Here is a 25,721-nt window from a genome sequence, read left to right as displayed (position 1 = left end):
AAAGGTAACAGATGAACACAAACTGGACAAAGCATAAATGCAATTGGATTCCAGTTATCTTAAATGGACTGGCTCAAATGCCTCCTTTTACTACCTGATTTAAAGACTTGAACATGGAATTACATTAGGCTAAGATGATAAAATAACAAAAAAATACTAATTTTGTACCATCCCATTCATTTTCACAAGGTTTTACAAGTACTATTTACAAGTACTATAGCTTTCTAACATAAAAAAGGAATATAAACTGAATATAATACAAAACCAGAAACAAAACATAAAGGCTACCCTTGTCACACAGCAGAGCTATAAGAAAAGGCAAGCGTTCTGACAAAACTTCCATAGTAATGATAAAGACATTGCCTGTCTGAAAATGCAGATTAAAACAAAGACGCTTGTCAAAAGAGAAGAGGCATCTTTGTGCTATGCAACAATTACCAATCTAAAAAGGATTTCAAGAGTCCTCCAAGTCTCCTACTACCTCATGCTCATGTATTTTAGACTTTATATCATTCTATTTAGCACCATATTTTCTTGATTATTTATATTGCTGAAAACACTTAAGGTGTTACATACTGAATATTCTTGCATTTCCTGCCAATAAAGCCATTTATTCCAATACGGAACCAAAATCAACATTAAAAAACTACAACAACAAAAATCACAATTATTCCATATGATGTACAATTGAAAGAAAAAAAACTTCTTTTTAGGAAATCTTATCTTTTAATGAACAGTAAACCACACTCCCAATAAATAAACATACTTTCCCATATAAATGCCACGTCAATATACATTTATTTATTTGTAAGTATAAAGTTAAAGAATATAAAGCTGTGAAATTCATTATTTCCATTGTCTAGCTGGCCCCCAATTCAATTATAGGACTAGGTTATCATCCAGAGCTCTGGCTTAGCAGTAATTTTATTTATTCTACTCAAATCTCTCTCTTAACACCTGAGAATATTTGTTTCAAAGGATATCCCTTAACATAACTCCTTTTGGAATAAAAAGCATAGCACACAAGGTATCTGTGTATGTTCTAATATGGAATCAATCATTATGAGTATCATTTCTAACAACATTTGTGACAAAAAAAAAGTTCACCTGAAAACTTAAAACATACACATAATACACTAACTCTGCTCCTATAATCTGGCACTGTACAAACACCAATAGAGTGTCAGGCTAAACCATGTGCAGGCAATTTTCAGTGATATTTATATCCTTGATAATTTGGTCTCCTGATCTTTAAAGCATTAGTTTAGTTCAGTTCCTGTTTCAGCTGAAAAAGCTCTGATACTAGTTTGTAAGGCCTGTGATAGAAAACATGTGCTGAAGATAGAACTAGGTCAGATTTAAAAACACGCAGAGCTGAAAACGTTTGGTGTAGAAGAACCTTTTCATAAGTTCTGTTTCTTGGTGGTCCTCGTGCTAGGCTAAGGCAGAGAACTGGACTACTGATGAACTTTCTGCCTTGCTGCTCAGTCAACACCGAATTGAAACTTCACCACAGAACAGTTTATTAGAACGTTATCTACATTAGATCTGGTGAATATTTAGTATAGATACCTAAGTATTTATTGGTGAAATTGCAACCTACAGACTAGCTAGTTTCCTTCACTAAACTATCCCCAAGGGGGAAAAAAAAAAGTATTTTATCCTCGGTATCATAAAATTCTTAATATAGCATGTTATCCATTTTCCCATTCTGTATGGTAAAGCAAATCTTTTGCTTGCTTATAGAATGAAGACTTTTTTTTTTTTATATATATAATATATTTATCTCCAAACCTCAGAATGCTTTGGTGTGATATTTCCCATTCCCACAAAGATCATTTCACGGTTTTCCCTGCTACATCTTGGTAAAATCTGTTAACAGGCCAAAGCACAGAACTCAACTTTAGAAAGGAAATAGAATGAAGAGGGACCACTCTCTTTCCTACTGCAGAGTGAATCTGTGTCTTGTGAATAAACAAGTATTTTAAAACAAAAACAAATAACACCTATACTTCAAACACAGTCAGAATGTATTCTCCTCTTCTGCAAATAAAATCAACTTTCAAATTAATAATTGTCCCATTTTGATTAAGATTGACCTTTAAGAGTAAACAGAATCAGTATTTGTTATTTATTTGCTCAAAGGAATGTGCATGCTATCTCAATCAAAAAATCTGAATAAACAAGCTTATTATTATGAGCTCAGACTAGACTAATCTATACTCTTTCTCATAAGTATACATACAATAGCTGACTACTAAATCAATTTTTATATAGGTTCAATTTATATATAAGGCTTTTGGAAATTCCAGGGCTAAGGAATACTTTCTGAAGCTTTTATACTATTAGTTCTTCAAATTCAGAAAGCAAAAGATGTATTACTGTGATATATGCGCTTTAAAAGTTCATTATTGATAGAATGCTGATGACAGAATCTCTCTTTTGTGAAACATGACTTAACAAAAAACAAAACACAGCACTAAAACAACATTAAGAGAGATTGCAATATTCCACGTCACACAAACCTATTCAGGGAAGAAATGATTATCAATCACCACATCAAAACATAGGTATAATTCCCAGCTGAAACAAAATTCTCTCTAGTTCATTAGTTATGTATTAACTTCTCTTGGGTATTTCCTCAATACAGTCAAAGAACAAGGCAAGCCAAATGGCAAAAAGTAAAGCATTCTTTATAAAGACCTTTTATGGAGTTTTTCAGCACTAATATGTACCTGTCAGCGTTTAGATCTGGTTTTTGAAGTATAGACTTGAGATACTCTCTTCTTGCACGATTATTTGCCTTATCCACATGTATCACTGCAAAGCAAATTGGAATTAATATAATTAGTTACCGCCTGTTTTTCATCTTCCAGGAGAAAAAGCGTGAAGAAAAGAACAAAGAAAAATAAACATTTCATTCCCTTGTCTGAAAAGCAACAACGCTAGAATCAAATTTGAAAGGTCATGTGATCTAATGGCATGTCACCGGCAGTTTTATGTGCACACTGTCAGAAAAGATACAGGCAGCATCTAAGCATGCCACATAGCTGTCATTTTCTGTTAATGGCAATAGCAGTCATGATTTTAAAAGCCAGTGGTCTTTACCGCTTTGTATTTGAAGGGATTTAGCGCATTTTCTTCCACTGAGGAAGCTAGTCATAATGATAATGTATGGCAGAATGCTTGTCCTTTTTGACAGCCTCAGTAATTTAATCCTCCTTTCCTGCCACAATATTTCAATAAGAGAAACAACTAGACCAATGGACGGAAGAAAATCCACAGACCGGGGAGCGTGAGCACATGCTCTAAAAGCCTCTTATTGTTTTAATTTAAAATAAAAACATGAGGACCAGTGTTTAATTTTTGTACCATTAATATAACCTAGAGTGAAAAATAGTCTAGATTTGGACAAACAATAAAATAATACAAAACAGGGTTTTAGGAAATTTGTTAAGAAGATTTTTGGGAATCTTGTATTAAGCAAGTTGCTTCTTTTCAACACATGGTATCAGCCTACAAGTATTGGAAGAACTTAAACTACTGTGAAGGATTATAAAAAATTCTGGATGTGAAAAACAACATTAAAGGAATTACACTTTTTTTGTTTGTTAATAAGAAGTTAGAAACATAGCTGAAAAAAAGTTACTAGGACAGAAATATAACTCTTTGGGAAATAAGTATAGCTCCTTGGAACATTTTGCATTTGTTTTAGAGAACAGGAGGAGGAGCTAGAAATTTGTCTCTCTTTAAATTCCAGCATCTTTATTTCCAACATGGCTCACTCTCCTCTAGTTACTCTGTCACTGCAGGAAAAAAAAAAAGACAAGCTCCACCTTTCTTTCACTCTGCACATCATGTTAAGGTTTCTTTTCCTATGTGCTGACAGAATCTGTTATGAATTTCATACCCTCCTCTACTATCCAAAGTAAACTTATTCATATAAACAGAAGTTATTACCACCAAGGATCAGGGAGTATCGGAATATAGGTATACAATATAGAGATAAGAAGGCTCAAATTAACTCCTTGCAAAGGGATTTACTGGTGGTCATATCCCTATCAATGTCCTTCTAGGAAGCACATCGTGCAGAGCCACTGTTCTTCCAATTTGCTCTAAAGCTCCTCAACTCTTACCTGGTCAGCAGAACCACTACTAGAAATCAGTGCTTTCAGACAACAGCCAGGATCTGAATCACTCAATGGAAGGAACCTTTTTTTCTAACACCTTTTTCCCTACTAGCAGAAAGCAAAGCACTGATGTTCCATCTTGGAATCCTTAATTTCCACCCATAACACTGTTACTTTCTTGGACAGGTTAAAAAAAGCTATTACTGCCATCTGCTCTTCTTTTGGGTATGTGGATGACTTTCCACATGTGCTCCTCTCATGTCCAAGTCCTCCTGGGGCCACCACAGGAAGTGATGGGGAGGCAGCAGGGAGACAGATGGACAGCCGAAGAACTTCAAAGGAGCTGTCACATCCACAGATTCTTCCCTTCCCCATAAGCATTCCAACTGGAACTTCCTAAGTTTACTAATCGTGTATCTAAAACAATTTTAAATGGAAGTCTATTTACAAACCTAAAGAATTTGAATTCACTTCAGTCAGTGGAAAAAATCAGACTAGCAAGTAAAACATTCAGCACAAGAACTCCATTCAAATCAGGAAAAATGATTAACCGCAGTGAAAAGAAACTTACATTTTTAGATAATGATGAGTAACATACTTTCATATCACCCCTTACTACTGCTTATAACACTGAATTATAACATTGCTCCAAGGCGTGGAACATCTCATATTTCTGTCCAATTAATTGCAAAAATCATCCAAAATTAACTTGTGACAGTTTGCATCTAAAATTATATTTTTTAAATTTGTCCTAAAGAAGCATTGAAAGATTAAAATGCCTCTGAACCTCGTTAAAAACCACTGCAATTCTAAACATTAACGTAGCTGGATGTGTTACAACATACTTTTTTCATAATTCACTTTCTAACAGAACTAAATGAGACTGTTTTGAAGCAGAGGTTCATTGCAATGATGGAAAAACGATGTCTTATACTGTGTTGAGCCTTAATGGAGAACAAGAATAAACACCAAGAAGTACAACTATGTTTCTGATGCCAGGCCTTTCATCTGAATTATTCTGAAGAAACCATCCATTTTTTAGAGTATGGAACTTCAGAAGTTTATTTTCAATGAAAATAAAACCCATCATCTTCCTCCCCACATTCCCCACTCCCTTTGGTGACCTTACACTTGTACTTTGGGCTGTCCAAATAACCACCTGTTCACTGAGAAAGCTGTCTGATTAAGTAACTCATATAAAATCTTTGGAAGATTTTGTAAATTTTTCTTCTGCTGCTGTCTGTTCTCTAGAATCATTGCGTATGGTAAAAATGACACATCTCAGATTTTCTGTTACCTTCTAGTAGCTTTCCTGCCATCTCAGCATTTTTGTAGTTAAATCTTCATATTTAATACAACATGAATGCTTTTTCTTAACATGTATGAACTGTCCTTACCTTGTTAATTACGGTAATCGTGGCTTTTACAAGAAAAGTATTCCTTTTACTGAAATTGAGTCCAATATCAACAGATGCATTTTTATACAAGTGGTTACACTTGTTTGAGCTTTGTTTTCCTGAAGCAACTTATGTTTCCCAATGTTTTTCAGACGGTGAAACTGCTATTACATTCAATTTAAAGTTATCTATTGTGACATGACTGTAAGTATTTTCCAGCACACAATTTTAAAGTACATGAAAAAAATAAAATATGAATGCATTGCTTATAATGATCTCTAACACTTTCTAACATCATACACAAATTAAATCCTATCAAAGATGTGAATCATTTATTTATTTATTTTAAAATAAATTACAGGACAGAATCATGGCGTAAGCACAATTTGGGAAGTTCCCTTTTTCTCTGAGTTCATGGGATTAGGGTGTTTGGGAGCATTCTTGGGTATTCTGATAACTCTTAACAGCTCCTCTCCTCAGACAGTATGGCCACCAGTAGTTACAAAACCTAACATTAAGGGAAATCAAGACTTATGCAGTATAATCCTAGAACATATATCTATCTCTTCCATTCAAGTTTCTGTTTCTAGACCTTGGAAGAAAGAAAAATGATCTTCTAATCACTCCTAGTCAAAAAGTCATAGTCAAAATAAGTAATTAATGTCAAATTACATGCTCTAACCACTTGTGAAAAGGGAAATTCATAGGGTCTTCTCTGTCCAGATAAATGTAGATCTACTCTATTGTTTTTCAGCAAGATTCCATTAATCTTCTGGTACATTACATATGAAGCAATGAAAGTGAAGGATATGTAAAAGGTATAGAAACGATACATCTGGTTTTTAAACAAAGAATCTAATGGAGCCTTCTGTATCAGCTAAGACATGTTTAAAACACTCAAGCTGCTCAAGTAATAAATAATAAAAATATTTTATATATAATTAATGATTTCTTAGGTTACTTACGGATTTACCATGTTTTTATTTCTATACAAAATCTAGAAGACTATCAGTTTCCTTCAAATCTCAAAGTAAATTTCTTTCTCCTCATGCAAATCTCATTTTTATTAAAGAAAATATTCAATTAACCTCAAATATTAAACATACTCAAATCTAGCTAGACATATTAACACAATATTAGACAAATAAGAGATGCAGTAAAGCCATAGTAAACACATGCAGATTTCATTACTACTACCTTACTAGCTTTCCAACTGATATTATCAAAAAGCAGATGTTTTTTTCCCCTATATGCAAAACTAATCTTAAGTAAAAATTATATAACCAATTATCTAAGCAAATCTCTGCAAATAATAATCATGTTAGTATAACGCTGCAGAATACAATCCATATAACCACATTCTGATATTTGTTTGTTAGGCAATTTTGAAGTTTAAACATTTCTACAACACTTGAGCAGCAAACAGAAAAACCAATTATCAAGCCAAGTTTTAACTAGCAGAAATAGTATGATACAGCATTACCAGTTCAGAAAGCCTTATGAATTAGGCTCATGAATTAGTCTTATGAATCAGACTTTACAAAGCATAATAGTGTCTTCCAATATCCCAGACTGAAATACATTTAAGTTTCATCATTGTCTTAAGAGACTGAAATTTCATCTTGTACTCATCTCTGTCTCTACTTTCCCACTTTCAATGTATCTGCCCTAAATTGGCTATGTTTTGCTAGTTCTACTTTGTGGAGTTAGTACTTAAAAAATCTAGTATTATGCTTAGATCATACCAAAAACACACAGGAATCAAAAGATTGTGCAAGAATTTATTTTTATACCTCCTGAATGCTTCTTATATGCAAAGCAATGAGAACTCAAGAATGATGAGAAATTGAAATTGTTAGACAGCTTTCTTTTATTGGCTTATGGTGTTATTTCAATGAGGTTTTACAAATTTGATTTCAATAATGTCTTCCTATCTAGCACATTTGGAAAAGTGTTTACTGCAACTAGCAAGATGAGCATTGTTAAAATAAAAAGTTATTTACCTGATGTCTTATCTAATGTCTCCTATATGATGTCAGAAATCTCATATTTTTAAATGCAAGCAGGCCTCAGTGAAGGAAATTCAGTCTGCAGTGTTTTCTAAATAAAGCCATACGACTGTCTTTCTCAAAGTTACCAAAATTAACAAAATATTGTGCCCCAGCCTTTATATTCTCTCTCAAATTTGCAGTCACCCTATGGTCAAGAAAATGCTTGCTGTGGCTTGACGCGAATCATCAGAGTGTGCTTGCAGCCCAGAAGACCAACTGCATCCTGGGCTGCATCAACAGAGGCAAGGCTAGCAGGTTGAGGGAGGTGACTGTCCTCCTCTGCTCTGCCCTTGTGAGGCCCCACTTTCTGTGGCCTTCAGTACAAGAAAGACATGGACCTGTTAGAGCAGGTCCAGAGGAGGACCACGAAGATCATCAGAGGGCTGGAACACCTCTTCTGTGGAGAAAGGCCAAGAGAGCTGGGGATATTGAGCCTGAAGAAGAGAAGGCTCCAGGAAAACCTCACTGCAGCCTTATAAAGAAGATGGAGAACAACTTTTTACTCAAGCAAGATAATGATAGACAAGGGGAAATAGTTTTAAAATGAAAGAGGGGAGATTTAGATTAGATGTTAGGAGGAAATTCTTCACGCAGAGGGTGGTGAGGCACTGGCCCAGGCTGCCCAGAGAAGCTGTGGGTGACCCATCCCTGAAGGTGTTCATGGCCAGGTTGGATGGGGCACTGGGCAACCTGATCTAGTGGGTGGCATCCCTGCCCATGGAAGGGGAGTCAGAACGAGATGATCTTTTAGGTCTCTTCCAACCCAAGCCATTCTATGATGCTATGAAAAACCAATGTATTAGTATTAAACATTGCTAAATAATTCCTATTTCAGAAAGTTCTTATTAAAGGAACACTGAATATTCCTTAGTGATGTTCTAGTCCAATTACATATTTTCTCTTTTGAACCGTTTTCGTTGTACATGGTTATGTGGAATGCTTTTCTTCTGCTGTATCATCACGTACCAACAGAAACATCACTTCCTCATGTTCTTTTAGAAAGAATACATAATTTTAACTTTATATACATCTAACCTAAAAAAGTACAGGCTAACAGGATGTTTACATATATTGTAATGTTATCACTTCATAGAGCAGCCTACTTCAACAATTGATTTTATACTTGCTAATTGCAACCCTGGCATTTCTAAAAACACTTGTAATGTTTCCTAAAATATCCAGGAGCAAAACAAATACAATTAGTACAAAGACAAATCCAACTATAATATAGAGGAGATATTGACGGGCTTTTCCAAAGACAAAATTTAAGAGAGGAAACAAGAAAGATATTATACTTACCATTGCTATAGTTATAGTGAACCCTCTGACCAATTGTTGGCTTTGGAAGTGACACTGGGGTCTCCTCTACAACTAAATTGTATAATCTGCACTCTACAAACAGCTGTTGTATTGTTTCATCTGCTGCAATTCGTGACTCAGTAAGACCAAGCGATATAATTTCAATCCGGATTTTTTCAGTTGCCTATTTAAAAACAAACCACAAACACAATAAAATATTTTTCATTTCTTGAAGTGTTAACTAAAACAAATATACATGTATGTAAATCACTGGGTATTTTGTATGGTTAACATTGCTTGATTGATTTTGACATAGACACAATGAGATTCTAAAGCCGCAGGGTTTGTAGTCATGAGCATCACTGCAACAGATACTGATTTATTTTCGGTGTTGAAATACTTTTACAATAGTCATACTCTACTGGAGAAGATTAAGTTAAGGATATCTGCACGTATAAATGATATCTGAACCACAGACTTCAGTTACTGTTATTTTTAGCTACACAACGAAGTCTTTTGTATCTTGATCCTGTAGTTGCTTGAAACAGTCTCAGCAATACCAGGTATCAATGTTTTCCCAATGAAAGAAAATCATTAGACGTGGTGCCTACTGCAGACTATTCTACAATTATTTCGATAAAATCCATCAAGTTATGAAGTACTTAAGCATGTAAAGTAACACTGTACATACATGGAACTCAGTTTCATATACTCAACTTTTCTAGTAATATCAAATATTACTATTTGATACTTTTTTGTAGATATGTATATGTATATGTACTTTTTTATAGATATGTAATTACTATTACATATCTATAAATATCAAATATCAAATATCTAGTAATATCAAATATCAAATAGTAAAATCAATATCACATTGAAAAGGTAAAATTAACAACATGATAATAAAAGTAATATCCCAATTGGTCTTCATCAGAACCTTTTATTATATTTTTTAACTATAACGACATTTTTCTATTGCTCATACGAAGTTGTTTCATACCACCCAGCAACACCTGTATTATTTGCATACATAGAAATTTTAATAAATTTTATTGTATTTAAATGGAAGTGTCACACTCGACAGGAGTCACAAATATTTCCCTAAGTAACTCTGTAAAAGAAAGAAAAGCCACTATGGTTTCAAAATTGGAGTACATAGGTGAGCATTCAAAGATGAGACTCTTCAAATAATAAAGAGCTCCCTGCAGTTCAGAAATGTCAAAAAAATTGAGTTCTTTTCAAGTTCATAACTTTATTAAAAATATTTCCCCTACTTGGAAATATTCTGACAAATTTTTATGGTAAATATAAAGCATTGTAAGTAAAATTATATTCAAAAGATCAGCTTTCTAGATTCAGTTAGAACTGCAAATCAATATTCTAATTTATTATGGAGATAGCTTGTGCTTTTCCAAGCAAATTATATAATTAATCAAACTGAAAAGCAGGTGTATCCTACTGTAAAAATATCCATCATATAGAACAATTTCCATTGCTGTCAAGCCCTTTCAATATTTGATGAAGTAATTTTACCCCCTCCTTTCAAAAGACATTTCCTTTTATTATGTATCCTAAGACACTTTAACTAAAAACCCAAATCTGAATATTTCAATAAGGTTGTTTTATTATTCAGTAGATTCATGGAAATTTTACTAGGATGACAGAGAAAATTCCACACCATTCTGTCTCCACTAATACAGGTACACGGCTTCAGCTGGCAATATTACTAGGATTAGCATAGAATGATGAAATATTTAAAGGAATTTTTTTTTTTTTAAATCTAATAAATCAAATGACTGCCAAATGTCATTAAAGTGATGGTCTTTGACTTGAATATGCTTTTCATATTCAAATTTGAAAAGAAAGAGATGAAAGCCTAGAAAGGTTACTCAGTTTCAACTAATAACCTCAAGCACTCTACATTCACATGCATAAAAAATGAAATTGGCTCCATTGTCTAATTTTACTTCAGAAACAACTCCTTTTTTCTTGCACTGAACAGATGTATGAGCATCTGTATTTAAAGTGATATGCCAAATGGTTTTGTCCGCCCCAAAGTATTTAGTAGTTATGTCAAACTAGTTTGTACACAGACAAGTAGTTTATGAATCAAGTCCAAATTCAATATCCTCTATCATAAAGTATTTCTTTTACATAACTTAAAACTTGTTTGACATATTTAACCTTTGTAATTGCACACTGTAGGCAAAGAATATTACAGTTTTTCTAGGAGGGCAGAATAAATCAAGTATTGATGGCATTTTGTTAACTTAGAAGAAAACAAATAACTGAGTCATGCTATTACAAAATTGCAAAAAAAAATACTTTAGAGCTAAACAGTCAAAAATATTTTAAGGTCTGGTTTTATTAATCTTAAACAAAAATACAGCATAAATAAAAGAGAATACAAGCTCATTAAAAATATTTGCAAATAAAAATACAGAACTGCTTAAGAGCAGCGAAGCTGTATTTCACTACTAATATAAAAATGGTCATATTATGTAGCCACGGTGAAAATACGTAGCATCCAATATATGATAGGAATTAATATTTAACAACCAATTACACTTCTGTGATGCATAGTGAATTCTTTTCTTTTCTTTTCCTAAGGTTGTCCCTCCCCCCCTTCCTCCTCCAACTTGTTCTTATTTATTAGGTACTATGCAAGTGAAAATGGATAGTTTGTCTAGATCAATTACTTTGTGCAAATAATTCTATTTTGAGGTGAATACAATTATTCTTTAAACTTAATATTTAAAACAACAATTTAATATGATTTTTCCTCTAACAGAGAGGCTGGAGGTACATATAAAAATAGAGAATACCAAATGCTTTCAAAGAGTGGCTCTGAGAAACTGGTTCAGGGCTTTTATTTCAGGTCAGGAAAACAAAAAACAAAACATGGGAAATATTCTTAGTCTGTGGAAATATTCTCTCTTCCTGTGCAATTCAATATCGACTATGTGTAACTAACATTAACTAAAGATTTGCAAGAATCACTGAACTCATTCAACAAACTCTGGGATTAAGTCAAGTACTAATGCACTGGACATTACACCAGAATTTAAGTCCCAACATAACTCTTCTAATTTTTCTGATGTCTGAGATTAATAAAGCTTAGTCTATTTCCATAGAAAGTCGACTACCATATTCAAGAAGATGTATATTCCATATTCCAGTTTTCTTTTTGGTCACGATATTTAAACAAAGGTTTGCGCTAGTCTTCAGAATGTAGTAACTTTTCATATCAGGATCAACATCCTCTACTTATGTGTTTTCCCTGTAAGTGCGTAAATGTGAGGAAAGAAAAAGGAATGTAACTATGTCCATTCTTCAAACAGACGGAACTTAACCTAAGTGCATGCACTTTAGACTCTCCCAAAAAAACTGGGGCAAAGAGGTCTCTCCTTGTTCAATAGCTCTTCTAGAGTCAGACTTACTGGGAGGAAGGGAAAGGCACGCAGCTTTCCCACAGGATCACTGGCCTTTGCTGTGTGCTAGGAGGAGAATGCAACACTACAAGGTTAGCATAGTAACAAGGTTCAGTGCAATTCCATCAGCTCTTTCTTGAGCTATGAATACACTAAAGAAGAAAACTATTTGTGATAATTTTTGCATTAGCATGTCTCTGCTGCCTTTTTTTTCTAGAGCATAGCATCCAAAGTGATCATTTTCAGAGCATGAATTTGTCTTTAGTATCTTCAAAGGCATGAATTACTTGCTACAGCTTGAGACAATTCTAAGATTGAATATTGCCTCTTCTACGCAAATCTGTCACATGCCCACCAATTCACTGTATTTTTTTTTTTCCAGAAAAGACCATTTCTAATTCAGTACAAAACTCTAAATATTTTAGAAAATACTATGGTACTGAGGGATCTGAAGCTCTCCAACCACAACCATACACCTGAACTTTTTGCACATTGCTCATAATACTAACTTTCGATCAATTGAACAATATATTGATTGACTTTCTTGCCTTCACAGGGCTTGCTACCCCAATCCTTTCTGAAGAATAAACATAAAACTGTACAATGTTACTCCTGAAGACAATTTATTTTCTTAACGTTTCTTATTGCAATTTGCCTGCAGCACTGCCTCAACTAAGAGTTTGTAAAGACAAACTGTCTCTGGGAAATAATAAATGCAAAAAAAAAAAAGCAAATATATCTGGACCTGTTTGACCGCTAAGATATAAACTTCCTTAACTGATAAAATGAACAACAAACATCAACTGGATCAAATCTCAAAGCCAGTTAGCTTCATATCAATACTAATTTGTCACACAATTACTTAATTCAAATGCTTTGTAAACTTAAAAATACATTTAATTTCGCAAGCAAGCATGATCCTTAGGTAAATAAGCATAAAAGACAGAAGAATTCTCAATTTAAAGAGCTGTTACTTTGTACATTTCAGCTACATTAATACTCATCAACATTTAAGCTACAGAAATAGGATGAAATAAAAAAAAAAGCAGTATTATGTAAAAATACACAAAAACAAACATGACAGGATTCCTGCTTTTATATGCATGTATTTTTCTATATGCAGATCATAAACTTGATTTCAAAAATAAAATAAAAAAAAAATCTCTATTTGAAAGTTAATCCATTTAGGAAAAAAATGCCTTAGTATGGGAAGAAGGTATCAGTATAGCATTTTCATTTGCTAAGAGGGTAACTACAGTGACAGAATATATCAAAGTGCACATTTTTAATACAGTTGTTCTTTTTATTTAAAGGCTTAATACATAACATTTTATACTGTTCTCCAACCTCCTATTAGAGTATCGTATGGGGACCATATAGATGTGTATAAACGAATGGAATTCGATTCTCTTTCATATTACCCATAGCATTCAACAACTTCTGCTTGGTGATATGTTGCAGCTAATCAAAACTCAAGTCTAGTTTCAAATCCCATGCTACGCTTTTTAGACCTCCAATTAGAAAAAACAACAACTTATTTCTACTTGTGAAATGGCCGTAACTTACTTCCATGTCAATGAGCTCTGATAAATATAGTCTCCCAAGTGAGAACTGAGGAGCATTCATATTCATAACCACAGTAAACATTACCAGCTAGGTTAAAAATGGCTCCTGTTGATGATTTTCCTATGAGCTTATATACTCAGCCTTAAGTCTTTCTACTTAATTTAGCATTCTGACTGATTAGCTTTAATTGTTACGGAAAAAGTAATGTGTTACCTTTACTTAAGGTAAAGGTAGAGTCTTAAGAGACTTAAGACTCTGTGGTTTTGAATCATTTTAAAAGCTGTGGTTTTTTGTTGTTGTTGTTTGTGTGGTGTTTTTTTTTGGTATTATTTCTCCCTCTTCTCTCAGTTCTCCCATCAAGACCAATGGCTTGTAAACATGCTTCTAATTATTACTTCAAAGTTTATTTGTCAAGCACTAGAATTTGTAAACTCATTATTTCAGTGTAATACCCAATCAAACAGGGTCCACATCAAGCTTTATCAGTAGGAAAAAAAACAACTTAGGCTTTACCCAGATACTTCAAGCTTTCTTTTTTTAACCTAAGTTCCTGTCTAATAGTGACCATGCTGTAGCCAACAATCATTTTAAAGGTGGAGAACAGCATAAGCTGATTTTTAATCTTAGACCTATCGGTACTCTTTGAAAATAGTGACTATAAAGCTTTTATCAGAGTAAAGTACCATTTACTGACTAACAGCTCTATTTCATGAATTGTATTTCTTTTTTCATTAAATATGCTGGTGCAATATTCTTACTTCCCTAATTTCTTAAAAAAGAAAGCACAAAGCAGCTAAGGTTAGATCTAGACAAGACCAAGAGAATACTAAAGAATTAGTATTTATGACAAAGTAGAATCATACCAACTCAACAACACAGGGTAATATTAACAACCTAAATTTTTAGATCCATAAATTCAGATTGGGTATTCACACAAAAGGCCAGTTTAAGACAAGCATTGAGTACTCAGGAATTTTCCTAAAAGTCCACCAAAGGTATTAAAGTCATGCAGAAAATAAATTTAAAAGAGGAATTGAAGAAACCAAAGTTTAAAACTGTAGCACAATGTCCAAATCACTTTTTTTTTTTTTAATGAATGCAGGTATTTCATAGGAAGATGTGTACTATTTAACTGTACAAAAATGACATTTTAAAAGGAAAAGTAATTATTTTTTCCCCATACATAAATTTTATATTTAAATCTACCCAAATTTTCACAAACATTTCTTTGTCCAGCTGAGCCACAAGGAACTGGCGGTGCTTTTTACTAGTGTTTAAGAGAGACTTTAATGTCAACATTAATTAGACCCAGAGATGTAACCTTGCAGGAACCAATAATGACAGTTTTCAATAAACTGCTATTAGTGCAAGATAATGCACTCACAGCATCAGCAATGAAAAAGAGAGACGTAAACACTCCTAAAGCAAGGAATGGGACTATCACAGAATACATTGTTTTTGCCAGTAATTGCTTTATGGGAACGTTTTAAGAAAACTTGGAAGCTGACAGCAGTAAATTTTATTGTGATAACCGAATGCTTTATCATCTCCTATACAGATAAAGCGCAGACATGGGGTTGAAGGGGAGGAGGAATGAGAGAGAAAAGCCTTTTTTTTTTTTAAATATAAAGACCATGCCACAGAAAATGCAAATTCCCAGTTTTGATGTCTATTTTGAGGATCTGAAACAAGGCTTTTAATCAATGTATTATACATCAAATTGATAATGTTAACTTCTGATTATTCAAATGTATGAAATATTCATAGAGAACTGTCCAAACTTTTACATTTCTCAGACTTCTTTTCTCTATTAATTATCATGCCTGGAAGCTTTTTAGTAAAAGCAGCAGCCATCAGCCTGACTGAACCTGACAAGCTAGCAAGGCCCAATTACACTGGCACTCGGTGGCACTTTGATGTACTGGAAACGAAAAGAGATAGGGGCAAATTGTATAGAACATTATGTTAATGACTTGATTTAATCCAGCCACTAAACTTTATGTAGCCTGTTAAAAAAGATGCTAACACTAATTACGCCACTTTGGAAAGGAAAGAAGGGGACAAGCATTTCATACCGACAAAGTGAAGCTCATAAATGTTGTAAATGAAATGAAACAAAATGAAGTAATCTATGATTAATTATACATCATAGACAAGAAGAAAAGAGAAAGAAGCAAGTGGGATAGCTAAGTACTGGAAAATCTGTTAGATTCCCTTTATGATCAACATATCTAAGAAATAACCATGGTCTGTCTAATTTGCAACATGAAAAAAAGAAACAGTATGATCTTAAATGGCTTAAACAGTTTGGCATACAACTCAGATTCATAGGATAATTAGCATAACAATCACTAAAAATCACAAGTCTTATTTACAGTGTTTGATTACCAGCAGGATATTTATCTCATAAGATAAAAGGCACTGATTTTTAGTCTTTTAAAAAATATGAATTCGATCTCAATTTTCACATGCTGTATTCTGCAAAGATTTCAAATATACCAATGCATAACTTTAACCTGAAATTTGTATCGATTGTGTTGCTTTAATAGCTTATAGGTTTTTCTTGTCTTATCTACCCTTCTTGAACATGCACTGTTACTTGAAGAACAAATCTGAGAAGACAGAAATCAATGAATCTGAAATGAATCTACACGCAAAATCCTCTCCAAAATATTTTAAAATAATTTTCATAAAATACAAGAGTACTAGGGATGTATATATTGACCCTATTATAGTTAGACTTAACAGTGATGAGTAGTAGTCATTTTAGTTCTCACAGGTAGAGAGGAAAAAATTAACAAATAACTATTTTACATATATACCATGCAATTTCATTTTCAAAAACACCTTTTGCATATCTCTTCAGCTTATAAAAGTGGTAGCATTTCTAAATCTCTTCTACAACTTACAAAAAAGGAGCAATATTTCTCATAGGAAGCATTACTTGACATTGATAGTTTGTAAGATTTCACACAGCCTTCACCTGAATACAGAATACAAAAATTGAACTACCTCTAGGTTGTCATATTTCAGAACATTAAAAAAGTTAAGGCTGATATAACGGCATACCCTTACTCCTTTAGAAGAAGGCTAAGACAGACCAGTAGTAGAGAAGTATTAACTATTAGAAGTACTACAATTAAACAATAGATTTCTATTTTTCAAGACTGTTCAGTGAACATTATAAAAGTATACAATATTCTTGTGTTTGTAGAGAACTATACTCTTGAAATACATCTTCAAGTAAATTTTCCATATTTGTATTATGTTGGGATATTTTGTATATATGACTTTATGCTCATTAATTGCAGATTCTAAGGACAAGTCAAAAGAATACTATTATTGTCCATGCCAAAAAAAAAAGAATGTCCACGTCCATTAAAAAGAATGTACACTGAAGTGACTGGATACTGTATGTACAAATTTTTCTGAAAACAGATCTTTAGCTCTAAAATTATTGTGAAGTCAAAGAAATCCATTTGGTTGCACTGAAATATACTCAAGCCAAGCTTATGCAATTTTAACAACATTCCATCAAGTCAACATACTGGGATAAAACACAGTAGATTTACTGCAGGCCTTGACAAATTAAATTATTCTCTCCTTCCTCAGGAAGCACCAAAGGAAGTAGAAAAGCACATTTTCCTAAATGTGGCAATGAAGACAACAGGCAGCACTGAACAATAAGACAAAGATCTTCAGACATTCACATTATAACAGTTATCTTTGCCTATTGTCCAGAACTAAAATTTGCTTTCAGATTTAAAATCATTAGAAATCTCTAGTTCCAAGTCTTTTATGCGGTCATAACAAACACAACATAACAAGATAATGGTCATCATTACTGTCTCCTAATTTTCTACAGTTGGTTTTTCATTGGTTCAACACAGGCAAGTACAGCACATGGGAATCCCAGCCATGCAAAAGAAGGGTTTGCTGGCAACAAAATATCAGGTGACAACAGTGGAAAAGATGACAACAAATAGTCACAGTTAAAGGTCCAAAATCTGCTGAAGCATACAGACTAAATCATGTCATGTCATAGAGTAGAGCAGTTTAGTTGGAAGGAACCTTCGAAGACCAAGTCCAACTGCCTGAACACTTCAGGGCTAACCCAAAGTTAAACAATATCTACCTTAAAGTCCTTGGTACATTCTAAAAATTTCCTAAACTATAATATTAGATACAAATGATATTTTTGCACAAAATTAGGAAAATCATCATCAGGTAGTCAGTTTCCCAGTTAAAAACAAAACAAAAAACCACATGAACAATATGGCTAAGGTAAACTTTTCCTTTTCCTGTGAAAAAGTGTCTATTTCAACCAGAAACAGGAAAACGCAAATTCATTGGAAATGCCTTAGAATCTGACCTTAGAAATAGGAAAGCTACTCTTAGAGGAATTAGGCTTTAAAAGTTTTGTTTGTTTGTTTTTTAGACTTAACAAATAATTGCCATAAAATACTCCAGCTGACCTGTTTAATGTTCTTGGATACCGGACTTGCAACAATACAGTCATCGCTGTCAGTTAGTATTGATTCAATGGCGTCATTTTTGTGTTTATCATCTTGATCTGCTAAAAAAAAAATAAAAATAAGAATCAATGTAGTTAAAAAACAACCCTGTATTTGTGGTCCATCTGAGATTTGCTGAGAAACCTGATAGCGATATATTAGCTATTTCTAATAAATATAGTAGAACAGCATCAAGTAAATCTCTTCCTTGCAGAAGATAAGACTGGCAAATCAATGATCTTTAACGTGGTCTAAATACATTTTTTTTTTCTGATTTGCTAACAAATACTAATATTTCCAAGATGAAGGTTGGTAAGTGCAATGATACAAGCCTTGTCATGAACTGAAGTATGAACTGCAGTTCATAGGTAGGATATGGCCTGAACTTTTGCATTTCCTATTATTAGGTTTAACACCATGCACATCTAAACAGGTACTCTTTTTTTCTTAAATAAAGTAGTTCTATAACGCAGATGGATTATTTTGAAGAGCATTCAGGTCTCTCTTTTCTGGAGTAAATTACTTAAAAACACAACAGGGATTCAACTTCATGTTTCTTCAATTTTACTAATGAATTTTTACACAGAAGCTGTGAAGAAGAATGTGAAATTTTAACATCCTGGTTATGTTTCTATTTTAAACACAGTACCAAAGACTTGGTTTATTTTGCTAATAAACAGTTTAAGCTTAGAGTTGGAACGGGGTGAGCCAGCTTTTACAATCTTGAAATACATCTACCTCTTAACAACTTTATGTCACAAATATGGTAAGACATACTACCCTTTCACTGTCTGAAAGGATTTCCAGTATCAGCACTGGCTGTTATCTGCAGACAAAGGAGCATATCCATTAAAATAGTCTTTAGAACAGTATAGTTCCACGGGAGAATATAAAGACATTTAAAATAGAAGCCAGATTTCCTTTATTTTTTTATGAATGTAGGTCAGATACCAGATACCAGATTTTTGCATTCAATTACTCTATAGTTTCCATTTGGGATGAAAATAACACCACCATACCCACCAGCCAGCTTCAGCTATGAAGTACACCAGAATATCATTTCTGTCATGCAGCTTCTCATAATGAGGCAGCTCCCACTGCTAGTAAGAAATGCTTAAAAAATGGAAAGATAGATTTATTAAGAAAATACAGCTACTTATTCATAAGAAATGAATTCTACCTTCTGATTCCAATTCTTCAGTAACTTCTGTCTCATCTCCAGAGGTAACTGGGCTTTGGTCAGTCAACTGCCCTTCTGACAGATGTGAGAGGTCTTCTTTTTCTTGTTGAATTTCTTCAGCAACCTCCTTCACCTTACCATCTGCTAGCCTTTCTTGTTTAACCTTATATACCACATGCAATATAAAAACAGATAAACTCAGTTTTTAAACATTCCTTGAAAGTTACCAAGGTTCAAAACTTGAAGAGTTATGGTCACATTCTTTATATATATTTGCCTTTTAAACAACCGTATTGTTTATGCAATATAAGAAGCAATTAAAAGTTTTCAACTGCAGTAACAGATAATTGATACAGAAGACAGACAATTCTCTAAAAAATGTACAGTTGTGAAAACATAGCTGTTATAATAATTTGGTGACTGTCAACTTATACCATTATATTTCCGGAGATTCATTTATATATCAGCTGTTTCAGTTCTAACAGACTCAGTTTGAAAAAAAAAATAGGAAAAAAACTTCCTTACTTGGCAATTTTATAACTTATTTCATCCAATATTTTCTTTTTTTAAAAAAAAAAAAAAAGTAAAAGATAAAAAAAAGACAGAAACGTTTTACTATAAAATATGACAACTATGTTATCTAAGGTAAAATAACTTTAGTACCAAACTGTCTCTGAAGTAATCGTATTCCCTTCTTTCACTTTAAGCACAATTAGAAATAATACTACCTTATCAGTGACATAACATTAGAGATATAGCAAATTTCAGTGGAAGATTCCATTTATTATTTAATAATTGTCTTCCAGGACTGCAGTTTTCACAGCTAGAGTCATGCCTCATCTACCAAACCTCAGAATACGTGAGGTAACTTTCAGCTGTCCACAGAACACCCAGATTTTCCAAACTTGTTTTATATTTGGACACAAGATAGTTTAACCATTTTAACTTAACTACTTCAGGACATTTGGAGCCACACAAAGCAAAGCAATATTCACAAAACACCAAAACCCTCTATAAGTGAAACCGACTTTGTGTCTCTTGTGTCTCCTTGGCACGCATGATATTTTGTAACTAAAACACTATTTTAGACAATGTTTGGGCATTCCTTATAAAGAATTCCTTCAGTGAGAAAGTTGCATTTTGGTGGATAAAGTTTTTGATTACTTTTTGATTATTCTACTTGACCAATACTACCTGATGTGGTAGAGGAAGATTTTTGCTTTTCATTCAACATCCTGAATGAGCTTTTAAGTAGAAAAGTGAAAGGAAGTTAACAGCCAGTGAATAAACACTAACACCACCAGAACCAAGAGCTTGCCAATCTGCCACAGGAACTTCCTTTCAAAGCCAACCGGGGTACTACAGTATTTAATACTTCTCTCCTCCTACAAATGCTACGTATTTAGCAAGATTCCAAAGATACTGCATTTCTTCTTCTTTCCCACCCCACTTTATAATGATAATTTTTAGAGTGAAGACAAACACTTCATCCAAACATATAGACAAATAAGTAGAGATATTCCTTCTTTTCTAACAACCGAAAAAAAAAAAAAAAAAGAAGAATGTCATCACAAAGAATCACTTTTCCCCCTCATATTTCAATGAAGTTTAGGACATGTTACTTAACGATAGTTTGGTTTTATATGTATGGCTCTGAAGAGATAAAATACACCTGGAATTCAAATGCAATACATTATATAAACTGCAAAAACTGAATAATCTCATACCTCTAAAGCACTTGGACCTGTTGAAGCCTTTATCTTCCGTGTATGTTCCACGTCGTTTTCAACAACAGAGCCCTAAGTTATGGGTAAAATAAGGGGAAGACTTTATTACATACTACATAATTAAAACACAAACATAGGTATGAATTTACTGGTGGAGAAGCATTTGGACAGGAAATTACACCCTCCTTTGCTTTTCTGGATTAGCATTACTGCATCTACCTACTGCTATAGGTTCCACCCATGACACTGGACAATTCACAAACAAACAGTTTGGGTCCTAATGAGAGTCAAACCATTCATCCAATTTTTTAGTGAGCTTCCTTTTCCCAAAACTATTTGCTTTGGCATGTGTCACATGAATATCTGAGAAATAGATTCTTGCTATTTAGAAAATGAAGCAGACCATTCTTGTTCATTTTTAATCTGTTAAGCTTCTAATTCTCTTACATGGGTATACTCTTGCAATGTCACTGCAAGATTTAGACTTCAGAGAAACCCCAAATATTTCATTAGTTAGTACTATCATTACTTGTCTATAACGAGACAGTGAGATTTGGATTTTTAAAGCTGGTAGCGAGTGACTCCTGATAAAGATCAAATAGCTAAATCTCTCCCTTGGAAAATCATACTTTGTGAAAAACTGGCCGATTTTGAGAGGTTGCTATCTGGACAGCTGAAGTTATGTGTGTTTAACCATATGGCTAATGGGTCAGTTAGCTTTAAAAAGATTTGATTTCTCTGATATTTGCCTTTTTCGTATTTCTCATCTGTATAGTACAGCTCAAAACAAAGTTGTAGTCACAGCAATAGCAGAAGGAGCTGTAAAATGAAATTGGTATTACATTTCAAATAATAAATTCAATCAAGGTATTTATAAATAGAGAAAACAGCTTGTATTTTTAAGACTGTATTAGTTAATTGCAACATAATATTAATAATAAACTTTATAATTAGCTATTAAAGAACTCACCTGAGCTTACTGGATTTAATACAATCTATCCTCAGAAGACAGTTTATTTAAGACCAAAAAGAAAATGTATACCATCTAGCAAATGTGTTTGAGTTAATTCCATGAAAAGCCTCCTAGAGTCTAGAAAATAAATGATAGTTTATCCCAAGTTTAGAAGTGTACTCGGCCTCACAGTGTTTGTGATCACAGCTGACAAACTTTGTTGAAAAGGGGTGGCTATAAATGGTGTCAACTTGCGTACACCATTGGCACACTTCAGATTGGTTTCAGCCAACCAATTGTGCTTCAGTGTGACTGGTTAATTAAAGGCATTTTGATAACCTAGAGAGCTAAGAAACAGTGCAGAGACAGTTAATTGGTTCTGTTTGAATCTGCCCTAAGTCCATGAAAGGGGAAGCTCATAAGCTGTGGAGGATAGCAAGCAATTCTGAGGGAATCATAGATACCCCTGCATTGTTTCCAACACCTATATACACTGCTATGCTATCATTCACTGCCTTAGACATGACAGTTTTCTGTTGCTTAAATAACTGAGTGTTCATAATTATTAGTTCTACAATTTGTCCATACTGTGACATAAGTAGTCTTTCTTTGTCCATACTGTGACATAAGTAGTCTTTCTTGCTTCAGCATGCAAGAAAACTAATTAAACAATTAAAACTAATTAAAACTTACTGCCATCTGTACTGAACTAGCATCCAGAAAAGATACTTTCTTCTCTGTTTGAGCTGCACGGTGCCTTGGTTTGGGTATTGGTACCTATAATACAAAAATATGGTTGAAGTCCATTTATTGGCATATGTTAACTATCTTATTTACAGTACATTCTGAGAACCCCCTTTTTTTTTTTTGACTTGTAGACAAATATAATTGTACTAACTTCAATTCTAAATGGGCAAGATGATCTAGTTCTTGTTTGAATATCCCCCCCCCACACGCACACACACACAAAATGGAGATGCCTTTCAGAATTAAGTCACAAATGGGTGTAACACTCCACAGAACATCCATGGAATTCAGAATTAAGTCACAAATGGGTGTAACACTCCACAGAACATCCATGGAATGCAAAGTGAGTTCCAGGTGAGAAATCATTGTAGGACTAAACTCAGCAACATCATGCATCTGGCAGAATAAATTGTTACTGTTTACTGCGTGCTTGATTTCTTTTTCTATAGGCTTGCCATATCTTTGACACCTTCCTCTAACCCCCCACTCCCCCCAAAATTTTTAAACACACAAACAGAAAAGAGATTAATAATAGTTGCAAAACTAACAAAATGATCCACAAGTATTTCAGTTGTGATGTTATAATATAAAAGACAAAAAATAACAAATAAAAAGGGGCTCATTACTCTTCAATCTTTACTCTACTGATGATCCACTTTACTGATTTTTATATAAAAAAAATAATCCTTGTTCCACTTTTTATTTATGAGTGATTTTTAAGAAGTTATTGGATATCTTAGCACCATGCTGTAGAAGCCAGAATAATGAGAGCATTGCAGATACACCTACGTGTCTGTACATATGGCTTGGATCTGGCTGCTTGGTAATTCTTTAGGCGCAAAGCTATTCCAGCTGACTGAATTCTGGCTGAGTTTCTTAGAGATCACAGAAATAGCAGAAAGCTAACTTCGTAACTGCCACTAATTTCAACCTTAGTCCTGGAGTTAAACTAATGTGGCTACATTTTACATAGGACAGCGGCATTGAAAAGACAATTGATAAGGATGATATTCAATGTTTGTTATTTCTTTTCCCTGCTCTCTCTTTTACTACCCAGTTGCCTACCATTACATTAAGACTTTAAAAAATTTTTGACACAAGAAAGATTTCACTTCCCAAAGGAAGTCCAAGATGGTCGTTATATGAATCATTTGTAGTATGCATTGTTTTACAGTAAGAACAAATCCTGGTCATCAGGGAAGAACTAAATGACCAGCTGTAATAGGTCTTTTGTATCTTTTAGCTTCTGTAAATTGGTTAGATTACTTACTGTCACTGATGAAGTAAGAGGAGACGGGACTGGATTCTGCATTTCTTCCTCTGCTAGTAATTTACTTGCCATTGATTTCTCATTTTGAATGTAATTCCTTAAGTCTGCAGCCATCACAGAGGCACTTGGTGGTAGGTAGGCAAACTTCCATTTTAGCTCAACTCTGATAGCACCAGTAACCTGTCTTTCAGAATCTGTTAGTTCAAAAATACCTGAAAGCAAAAGGCAAATCCCATCTAATTATCTTATTCTATATATATACAATAAAATGCAATGCAACGCTGAATATGATTCAAGAATAAAATAGCGTAATGGTCTTAATTTTAGAAGCCATTTCATTATTGAAATAATGTCAAAATACTGTATTTTGTATTCAAAAATTTGTATTTTGTATTTTGATTCAAATATACCCAATATAACGCTGAGAACGTTCAGAAATACATGATTTAGAAGGGACTGGATTACTGTCTTTGAAGGAGTTTTGTAGGTTTCTCAGATAATCTGATATGACATAACTAATTTTTACTAACATGGTTCATATCTAATTTAAACATATCCCCCCCTCCTTTTTTTTACTAATGTTTATTTTTTGTTAAGGAAAATAAAAGGATTAAAAAAAAAACATTAAATTGATACATTTTTATCAAAGAAACCTTAAATTTACTTGCAAATTTTCCCTTATTATCCACATTTGTGGGGTAGTTATATTTTACAATAATCATACCGTAACATTTTCAACACTTTCATAAATGTCTTATAGTTGACAGTGAAATATTAATTAAGCAGCTTTTATGCTATGAACAACATAGTAAATTTGTAAATGATATCAAGTCGATCAACTGATGCACTGAAGGCAGAGCTGCTTTCATACAGACTGGAAAAATGGCCTGGCAGGAAACTCATGAAGTTCAACAACAGCAAATGCAAAGTCCTGCATACTTGAATAATGTCAAGCAGCAGTAGAGGCTACAAGCAGCCTTCCTTGCAGAAAAAGAGCTGGTCCTGTTTGAAAATTATGAGTCGGCAAAGCTGCATCTTCGCAACAAAGAAGGCCGACTGCACCCCAGGCTTCAACAGCAAGACAGCAGCCAGCAGGCTCAGCGAAGTTTCTTGCTCTGTTTAATATCCATGAGATGGCATCTGGTATACTGTGTCATTTTGGCCTCTCCAGCACAAGACAGTGACATCCTGGAGCAAGTCCAGTGGAGGGCTACCAAGAGCGTCATGGAACACATGACACAGAAGCAGAGAATGAAAATGGATTTGTTTGACCTTCAGAACTGGTAGCTCTCAGGGGATCTTATTGCTGTCTGCAGCCACCTAATGGGAGGGTACAGAGAAGATGGGGCCAGCAGTGCACAGGAGGAGGATGAGAGTCAACAGGCACAAGATGGAACATGAAAAAGAACAAGGTTTTTATTATGAGGGTGGTCAAACACTGGAACAGGTTGGCC

The 25,721-nt window shown here is 33.8% G+C and overlaps 1 protein-coding gene across 9 annotated transcripts in view; it reads right to left on the bottom strand.

The window, feature by feature from the left end:
- Positions 1–25,721, bottom strand: part of RPGRIP1L (RPGRIP1 like) — a 72,977-nt gene that overhangs the window by 6,993 nt on the left and 40,263 nt on the right. For 6 of the 9 annotated variants that reach the window (XM_080553004.1, XM_080553003.1, XM_080553008.1 and 3 more), the window contains 7 exons: positions 24,268–24,479; positions 22,944–23,027; positions 21,299–21,370; positions 19,572–19,734; positions 18,353–18,453; positions 8,878–9,061; positions 2,736–2,820 (listed from right to left, as the gene is read on the bottom strand). In XM_080553004.1, the coding sequence (XP_080409130.1) occupies positions 2,736–2,820; positions 8,878–9,061; positions 18,353–18,453; positions 19,572–19,734; positions 21,299–21,370; positions 22,944–23,027; positions 24,268–24,479 (901 nt within the window). The remainder of the gene's footprint in view (positions 1–2,735; positions 2,821–8,877; positions 9,062–18,352; positions 18,454–19,571; positions 19,735–21,298; positions 21,371–22,943; positions 23,028–24,267; positions 24,480–25,721) is intronic. The other 3 variants (XM_080553007.1, XM_080553010.1, XM_080553011.1) reach the window with 1 other exon arrangement.

This window comes from Anser brachyrhynchus (genome assembly GCF_964034855.1).
Source record: "Anser brachyrhynchus genome assembly, chromosome: 12".
Classification (NCBI taxonomy): Eukaryota; Metazoa; Chordata; class Aves; order Anseriformes; family Anatidae; genus Anser; species Anser brachyrhynchus.
Note: the sequence above shows the minus strand (reverse complement) of the source record. Positions and strands in the feature narration are given on the sequence as shown.